At 44.5% G+C, this 9,849-nt stretch overlaps 1 protein-coding gene across 1 annotated transcript; it reads right to left on the bottom strand.

Moving 5' to 3' along the window:
- LOC125311695 (potassium voltage-gated channel subfamily G member 3-like) lies at window positions 1–8,609 on the bottom strand. The gene is made up of 2 exons (XM_048269967.1): window positions 7,711–8,609; window positions 1–4,547 (listed from the first exon to the last, which is right to left on the bottom strand). Exons 1-2 carry the CDS (start codon window positions 8,316–8,318, stop codon window positions 3,902–3,904), a joined length of 1,254 nt encoding a protein of 417 aa, XP_048125924.1. The 5' UTR covers window positions 8,319–8,609; the 3' UTR covers window positions 1–3,901.
- Window positions 8,610–9,849: the final 1,240 nt, after the last annotated feature.

The following is a 9,849-nucleotide window of genomic DNA, read 5'->3' as shown; positions in this document are numbered from 1 at the left end:
ATAAGTTAAATACATTATTTCTACTTCAAAATAGATCTATTCAAATGGGAGAAAGCATTGACATTACATACAGTTCAAGTCAGGCTTTGTAAAATCTGCAGTTACACTTCACTACAGAGATAGAGCTCACATTCTGTGTCTACTGAAGCATGGTCTGTGTGCTTTTTTGCAGTATGACATTCATAAAACTTACAAAGATGCCCAGGCTATAGACCACGGAACCCAGAACAGGATCCAGCCTAAAGCCTGATCTGGAAAAAGCTAGTGTGACATATCAGAGCTGATAATATCGTCATAGCTCATTGGAGAAAACAAATTACCTATTTAGCAAGAAAGAATTACCATGACCATTTTGAGATAATGACCCAAATGAATCCATTGCTTATTTGGCGGTGTAAAAAATAATCTGTCAAATAAATTGATAAGATATAGCACTTCCACTTGATGATAGCCAACATCCCCGAAATTCTACCTTTTTTACTCCTTTTATCCAACATTGCTTACCGATACCAATTTTGCAAAGCTGACAGCAATTGGTTATCTTTTGTAATTTGATTTTTAACTTCTGCTTCAGAGAGTCACAAAGTGGAATATTGTAGCTTGATCAAACTCAGCGAACGCCTGATGAAGCCAAAGAGACGTATCTAACTCTTGTACCAGTGGTAACAATTACACTCCAGTTCTTGGACGCACAAGAACAGCTGACACATTAGAGGCTGCAGCTGAGATTTGAACAGAACATAGCAACAAGTAACATCAGACACCCATATGCTGCACAAATGGCCATCTAATTTTACAATATTACATTTTGTGATGCAATGAAGTGCTCACTTTGTGGGATGGAGCTGAAAGGGTTTCATTAGTGCTCCCCCAACCACTGTCCCCCAACCCCAGCTAAAGGTATTGTATGTCTCATGGCTATGTTGAACACTTACTGAAATGGAACCAAAGAAGTGCTTGGATATAGGTGCTCATTAGTGAAGATAGAATGCATGACCTTTTTGTGCTTCTTTATGAATGTTTGTTTGTGTGTGCACGTGTTTGTGTGTGTGTCTTTGATGATTTCCAGAAGGCTTATAAAGAGAAGCTTGGGAGATCACTGTCTGATCAAGATTTATGAAGCTGTTACAAGCTCAAAATGTGAGACATACTGTAGCCTTGGCTGAATAAGGATGTTATTCCTTTGTGAATTCCATTGTGATAACACTAATTGCAATATTTAAAGAGTGGTGATTGTGTAGGTGTGTGTGTGTGTGTGTGTGTGTGTGTGTGTGTGTGTGTTTATGGTTGGGGATCTGGGTGCTGTGATATTTTTACAGGAAAGGAAAAAATAACCTCCAATACATTTATGGAAGTGGAAATATCAATGGCATATATTTGCAAGCTGTAACAAACCCAAACCAGAGTTTATTTCAATGCAACCAATTTCCAGGTACTGTGACCAATAAAATGAAACATTAACCCATCTAATTTGACAGTGAAAGTCACCTTTATAGAGAACAACCATTATTTGGATTCATTCAGGGCACAGGCAAGTGTGACTTGGATCTTAGGCTTGTTGCAAACCCATAAATATTTAACACAACCAATACCCCCATTTGACCTAATGACTATGGGCAAGAGGCCAAGTGAAAGACTTCATGGACAGACCTGACCAGACTGATCAATGGAAAAAAAACAACCAGGTGAACTCAAACACTGACGCTGCTGAAATAGTGCACCACTTATTAAAGGGAAAGGCAAGTCTGCCCGTGACAGATACTGGAAGTGTACGCACTGCTTTTCAACAGACATTCAGAACATTTCCAAAAAGCAATCTATAGCACTGAATAACTACAGCGGAATGAAAAGGTGAATGTCAGACAGTTCTCTCTCTTTTTCTACATCCTGTATGGCAGTTAGCATGAGGAATGACCTTTCTTAGGAATCATAATCAAGCTGACCACAAAGACCATACAAAGAAAATGGAGAACAAAAACAAACGACAAAGACCCAGGCTGCTCTAGAGGTGCAGGAGAGCCTGTGCTTTTCTACAGCGTGACTGATCAATATGGAGAATCACTCCACGGGTATAACTTACAGTCTGTGTGGACCTGGGATCAATAACTGACACCCTGCCTCTACCTTCTGGCTGGTCTGTGGGCCTTGGAGTCTACTGACAGGATGCTACAGGCCACTCCAAATGGGACATGACAGCGGGCCGAGGAGAAGAGGGTGGCACAGACGACAACTTCAAGAGGAGCACGGCTCAAGGCTGTGATGTGAAGTGTTTCTCTATCGTTGTTCATTGTAGTAGTTGTTGTTTATTGAGCTTTTGAGTTTAAGAGGACTAGACATTAGTGGCCTGAAAGCTGACACTCCTCTTGCCTGAAGGCCAGCAGTGCTACAGAGGTGGAGAGCAGACAGACGGACAGGAAGTGGACGACAGAGGGGTCGCTCAGCCTCTGTGCAGTGCGAAGCGTCGTCCAGACCACCGATTCCTCCATGACACACTACCAATCCATGGCCTGCCCTGCTCAGAACATCTCTCTCTCTCTCTCTCTACTGCTCTCTCTCTCTCTCTCTCTCTCTCTCTCTCTCTCTCGCTTTCTCTCATCTAAGTCTATCTATCATTAAGTCTAGCTTTCATGAAATTCTACAAATATGCTCTAAAAATAATAGGGATGTAAGAAGATGAATGGCTGCAAAAACGGTTGGCAAACCGCCTGATTATGAAAATGATAGTGTACACAATTGATTTGATTTATCACCTATGGCTGATTGCTAACACTCTGACTGTAATGCCAATGTCAGAGTGTTCAAATGAACATCAGTCACTGATTTTCTGTTCATATGAGGCTTTTTTAATCATTCAGAATGTGCCCCATCACTCTATGGATCAATGCTCTGACTCCACCCCCCTCACCCCACACCTATTCCCCTCACAAACAAAAGAGAAAAAGATCTGAGGGAAACGAGACCTATCATTCATACAGGTTTCACAAACGCTTGATATGAGTTGGATTCTGCTTCCATTTTAGCACATTTACAAATACCACAGTGCACGGGAGAGGAGGAGAACACATAACTAAATCACACACACGCTGTTCAGCTGCTGCCAGCGCTCGCCAGCTCAGTGGCATTTCAGATTGCATTCAGGCCCTGTAATCCTGTTGCCTGGTGCGAAGCCATGTGTTTTTTTTTTTCGATTTTAAAGGGAAATAAGAACAGGTCCATAAGGCAGTTAGACGAGAAGCCAGCCAGCTCCTCTGTAGCTGAGAAAGTGATATGAAGGCCTCTTGGACACAGACAAGCTGCTCTCTACATTTGTGGCTTGTCAAGGGGATCCAGCCAGAAAACCCTGGTTGCCATAGAAGCACCCCTATACATTCACTTACAGCAACCCCTTCCCATCCCCTTCCCTCTTCATTAAAAAAAACAACTCTCAATCAGAGCTGCTGTACATAAGGAACTCTACAGAATACAGGAGCTGTCCCTGATGAACAGCAATTCAATATGAGTGCCAGGTGTGTGGTTGGTTAGTCGGTTGATTAACACAATTGATTGCCTTGAGAGTCTCCTTGTGTGAGGTTGAATGTCTAAATCACTGATCTCTGAAGCCTTTAAGGGTTCTCCTTCAGACCTCCTACGAGCTCTCAGTGGACATGAAAGCCTAGAAACTCCACCCCTGCTTGTCACACTTTTAACAGCTTTTAGTGTGCACAAGCTTTAAAGTCCAGAAACATCTGGAACTTTCTGTGGTGGGGAGAGTAAGGCCAGAGAAGTTGGTGAGAGTGATGTGACTGTGGAAGGCCTCTCTTCTCTGAGAGGTTTTTGAGATGGCTGCCATCTCCACACCCACTCTGTTCTCGGAGATTTCACAGGTGCTGCGGCCTCGCCTCCATGTACGTCCTGTCCCCCTTCAGTTGATGAACTCGGCGGAGAGACTGCGCGTGACCCGCGCCGAGCGAAACTTGAGCTCGTGGTAGCACTGCACGAAGCTGTGGTAGATGAAGGTGATAGGCAGCGCCAGGAGCACGATGCCGCTCACCACGCACAGGCCGCCCAGCATGCGACCCGGCACGGTGATGGGGTACATGTCTCCATAGCCCACGGTGGTCATGGAGATAATAACCCACCAGCACGCCGCCGGGATGCTGGCGTAGTCCTCGTTGCCTGCCTCCAGGTCCAGGCCGTGTTCCAGCAGCTGAGCCAGAGCGCTGAAGATGGCCATGGCCACGCAGATGAACACCAGCAGCATGACCATCTCGCGGTAGCAGCGGCGGAGCGTCAGGCCCAGCGTCTGCAGGCCCAGGAAGTGGCGCGCCAGCTTGATGACCCAGAAGATGCGCATCATGCGCAGGACGCGCAGCGTGACGCCCGCCCGTTGCAGCTGGGAGTTCTCGCCGGTCAGCACCGTCATGGCCACGGAGATGTAGTAGGGCGTGATGGCCAGCAGGTCGATGACGTTGAGCGGCCGCCGCACAAACTCACACTTGTCCCGCGACACCAGGAAGCGGATGATGCACTCGGCAGTGAACCAGCCGATGCACACGGCCTCGATGATCCTGACACACACACACACACACAAAGACATGGGTGGAAACACAGAAAGACAGAAACAGGAACACATATTTCACTCACATGTATGTATGGACACACACACACACACACACACACACACACATAAACAAATGAATTTATATGCATCCAGTGACATAAACACAGACACACATCGGCATAAGCCCAAGCAAATTATACAGTCACACACAAGGTCACCCAAACGGACATACATAGACAAGGGGAAATGGGAGGGGAGGAGGGGGAGTAGGTGTCAGTTGCCATAGTGCACAGCAGGGTGTCACAAAATGCATGTTACCTTAGCAGCAGAAACACCAACATGAGTGCAGTTGCCAAATGGCAATCGGGCTATTAGCCAGCTATAAACCTTATCGTTCATGAAACTGACAACCCTGGTTACAATCATAAAAAATGTTTGTTATGCCTCAGTTAAAGACCATCTTGATTCACTGGCATGGTCGGATTTACAAAAAACTGCATAGGTGTGCTGCTAATGTAAACAAAAGTATACATATGGTATGTAGTCACAAAGGCATGGTGATATTCTGGTTCAATATTCCTTTTGTGTGTCTGATTTCTATAACCTTGTCTGCCATCATTTATTCTCCATTTAAAGACAAATTGGATTTGGTGCTTCGGAGAGAGAGAAAATGAAATCAATACGTAGGATAGGCAGAGACTAGCAAATCTAACCAAAGTCTTCAAAGTGACAATATGGGTTGTAGTAACTTAAGAACCCAGAACAAAGCCTAGCCTTTGGTAGTGCATAACTTTTAATATAACCAATAGTAGCTCTCTAAATATCTCATTCTCTAATTCCCTCTGGCACACCAGAAGGGAACGAGAGGAGGAGAAGTTTAAGATAAAACAGAAAATAAGCTGCTTGAGTTTCATTTTTAGAATATTCCACAACGACATGTTTGATGGAGCCCAGGGTTCGGGATGTGACCTAAAAGTCTGTGATTTTAAGTCAATATTGAGGTAAAACAACAAGTACTCGCTTTGCCAACATGTTCCGTCAGTGATGTGGAATACCCAGGGATCTCAAGATGAAAATATATTTGAAAAAGGTATTGCTTCTATTGAGTGGGTGAGATAGCCAAAGTTGATCATGCCACCCATTCATAGATGAGGATAAGGCTGCCAAAAGAAAGTATAGCTGACATATATCTGTGGGAGAAATCTGGTCTTGTCAGCCAGTACACAGAGCACCATGTTCGCTTGGACGACAAACCTGACCTTTCCTCAGAGATTTCCCTTTGTCAGAGGAGGTGATTAATTAACAGATGTGACCCTCCTGAAACCTTTACCTAACACACACACACACACACACACACACACACACACACACACACACACACACACACACACACACACACAAATGCAGAGACACATTTGTGTACAAGGAGGTGAGTCAGAGCCATGTCACACACACTATATAATACACACACACACTCTTCTCTCTCTCTCTCACACACTCCCTCTCTTTCTTTCACCCACTCTCTCTCAGCTGTGCCATGTAATCGGTGTAGGCTCCTCAGGTACCTTAGGAGCAGTCCGTGTAGTAGACATTGTAGCATGGGTGAAGGACAGACAGACAGACAGACAGATAGGTTAATGGTCAGGTGAACACAGAGTACACACGCACACACACACTAGAAACTCAGTGGCACTGTAACCGAAGCTGGCAAAGTTAAATGATCTTCAACACTACACACTTCTTTAAAACTGAATTAAAAAGTATGTTTGGAATTGTACTGTCTGCCCTTACCACAAGATGCTATATTGAAATTATTACATTTTTAACAAACAAACACAATTTAAAAGTCATAGTTTCATCTCACTTAGTAATGAGTTATAACAGTTTGCAGAATATTCCTGAAATAGTGCATCGCATTGACTATAACTATTTGCTATTCGTTTACAGTAACAACACTGTTTGAGAGCTGCCGGCCACGCGCGCACAAATGGAAGTGGTTTCCAGGACGGGGACGGCCCTGACGTGGTTCAGCCCCAGCTGATCAGCATCACATTAGTGCCGCACCCGCTCCAGTGTAAACTGACGTGGTTCAGACCCAGCTGATCAGCATCACATTAGTGCCGCACCCGCTCCAGTGTAAACTGCTATCTGGACGGCTTGCTGTGATGTGTCAACAAAGCTGACACGTCAGGGATCTCGGTGTCAGAACCATGGAGAGATCCCTGCCGGGAGTAGCCAAACAAGACCGATCTCGCCATTTGTGATTTTCGCCTCTATCACAGTGCGGTGAATCGTACAGCATAGCCTTACTACTTATGTGTACTTACATGACACATTGTACACAGTAGTAAGCCTAACATATTTGCCTGTAAATCTGTCACCGAAATTACACAAACGTTCTGAACTCTTAGGCCTACTGCACCGCATCCTCGGCGGGCAATGCCTTACTAAGGAAGTTTTATTCGGGCTCTCTGAAGCTGAAAGATAAAAGACAAAACACATGAATTCTGACAGAAAACATGACAGCACAGAATTGACACTCAATCAATCCATGGAACACAAATAGGGAATCGACAAAGGCTACGCGCTGGAGGAACTTGTCAAAATGGACAGATGTGAAAAGGATTAAAAGGGCGTCCCTCTCACACCCGTAGCCTATTCAATACCTCTGTGTAATTGAAATTTGATACAGACTGATCTGGTGTTAAGCTGGGTTGCCCCATGACATTTCTGACTCATTGACATTCAGTATTTTTTACATATGAAACAGTTTCCATTCGACCATTTTCACCATTCTGACTAATGACAATGTGTATTCCCCGGAGCAAGGGTGTGCTTGGAATTCATTTGAAGAGGTACAACTGGAAACAGCAATTATACTGACTGGTCATTTTAATATATGGGTCTGTCTGACAGTATAGATATTTTTCTATGAAAAATAGCTCGTTTTATTTTCTTTACTCTCGTTTTGGCTTATCTGTTTGTACACTACGTTTTTGTTCTACTCCGACTTTAATGCAACAAAGTTTATTTCTCGCTGTTCCCGATGTTTCAGCCTAAGTGAACAGAAGTCTCGATCACGACATCCTGATAAAAACCATGATCGCAATAAGCTATACACATTCTGATTTAGAAAGATTATCCGGAGAGGCGTTTTAAGGTCTCTGTACCTGTGCTCTTCCACGACGTTACTCTCAGCTGTTTTCCAGTCCGGTAAAGTGCTCGCGCAAAGCATAACCATAGAGACAATGACAAAAATCATGGACACCGAGGCCAGAATTTGCGCTGCCACCGAGGACGTGGGCTCCTCAAACGTCCTGCGCATTCTCTCTAGCCACTTGGAATCTGCCCGGCGCGCTGGCTCTTCCTCGCCCCTGAAGTCATCCTCAGCTTTGTGGTCCTCCTCGGGAAAGTGCGTGTAGGTGTCTGACATGCGGTCATCCAGTCGCCGCTGGCAGCAAAACTCCAGGTGCGAGCTTTCCAAGCCCCAGTAGACCATTTCATTGTAGAAGGAAAGTTCACACATCTGGGGCACAAACCTCAGCTTGCCGTATTTCACGTATAACATGATAAAACCGAACGCCTCAGAGTGTCTGTCAAAAAAGAACTCGTTCCTCTCCCGGTCATAGTCATCACAGACTTCAAGCACTTCCCTCTCCGACGAGCAGTTGTGAAGACGACTAACACGGCGTAAGGGAAAATCTTTGATAACGTCTTTCGGAAGAGCGTACTTGGTGCCTCCGACATTGATGATGCAAACGCTTTTGCCAAACTTCATTTTAGTGCGCTTCGGGTTTAGTGCGCAAAAGACCAGAAACAACTTGGACGGTTTACCCGTAGTTACAGGGAAATGTTAATGCCCAAGACTTCCAGGCATCATTTCTATCCTCCGAGAACAGCTTCGGGTATCCACCCCTGATATGGAGCGGATGTATATGCTTTTAACCGTGTCCACGTCATGTTTTACAGCGTGAAGTTCTTGAGCGCAGCGCTTCTCCAAAGGGTTCCGTTCCCCAAACGCAGCACATAGGATCGGGTGTTCCAGTGGACTGCCTACTCCAAAGCAGCTAGTCAACGAACAGTCCCAAGGAGTGATGTCACTTGTTCTCTCTCACACACACACACACACACTCAGAGCGTGCGGGAACACAGTAGGCCTAATACACACATAACAATAACAACATTATAAACGCCATTGATCATTTCCGAGACACTTGGAGTAGATTGTTCTTTTTCTAAAGCTTCTGACAGCTTTATATGGCAAAATTGACCCAAACGAAGATGCATTTAACTCCATTACTGCTTGTGTATGCTCATCTGTTTAACAGACAATCGATGAGATCATGAGATGAGATGAGATGATTAGATCATGTTTTAGAGAACCAGTGCATTAATATTTGTCAACATAGGAGTTTGCTTTGTCAACACAAGACTTTGCTTGCTCAAATTTTCAGAAGGACAGGTTAGAGGTTGCTCTATTTACATGTCTATATATGCAACACACATATATTTAATTCAGAAGAAATAATTTAACGCACTGAACATGTTCTGTGCCAAAGGTAAAAGACCTTTCAAAGCTTCACTGAAAGTGTGTGACGAAATAGATGTGTTGTTCATTTCGTAACAGCTAGAGGACGCCATTTCTAACGAGCCCCATCTGAATAGTGGACCTCACCTTCCTCTGAACCATGCTAGTGTCTTCCTTTCTAAATTGATCATTGATCAATTTTAGTGGTCAAAAGGGTAGGCTAAATTAAGTAATTAGCCTATGTCTCTGGTGGGACCGTGCTGGACTGGTCATGCCCCCCAGGTGACCTTTACAGAAGGCTGTGTGTGAAATGACCAGACTTAGACACATGTCCTACAGTAATTATGACCGCCGCGCAGCGATAGGTTTAGTCAGATTTTTTTTCCTTCTTTTTTTTTCTTTTTTGCATGTCCAAATTTCCGTCAAGGATTCCCGGGACACTGAAAGACCGGGGTACACGAAACTTGGTGGGCATGTAACCCCACATGGATAGCATGGAACCATCGTTTTTCGTTTTGATCTGTAGCCCCCCTGCTGGACTGGACCCCCGAAAGGAGGATAGGGCAGACACAGTTTTCTGTGAATATCTCGAGAACCGTAGGGTTTAGGAGGACCATTTTTTTTGTATGTTGATCTCAAGGGGCCATGTCAACCCATTCCATAACCACTCATTTCATGTATAGCGCCACCTAGTTAAACACAAAAAAGTAAAAATGAGATGTTGTAATCGCAGGTATCTGTGACCTAACATAGTCAAAACTGCACAAAATTGGAAGTGTAG

This window comes from Alosa alosa, chromosome 18 (assembly GCF_017589495.1).
Source record: "Alosa alosa isolate M-15738 ecotype Scorff River chromosome 18, AALO_Geno_1.1, whole genome shotgun sequence".
NCBI lineage: Eukaryota > Metazoa > Chordata > Actinopteri > Clupeiformes > Clupeidae > Alosa > Alosa alosa.
This window is presented reverse-complemented; position numbering and strand designations above follow the sequence as displayed.

Coding starts and splice junctions, on each gene's coding strand:
- LOC125311695 (XM_048269967.1), bottom strand. CDS start 8,318: ATGAAGTTTGGCAAAAGCGTTTGCATCATCAATGTCGGAGGCACCAAG. Junction 4,548..7,710: donor AACGTCGTGGAAGAGCACAG/GTACAGAGACCT, acceptor TGTGTGTGTCAG/GATCATCGAGGCCGTGTGCA.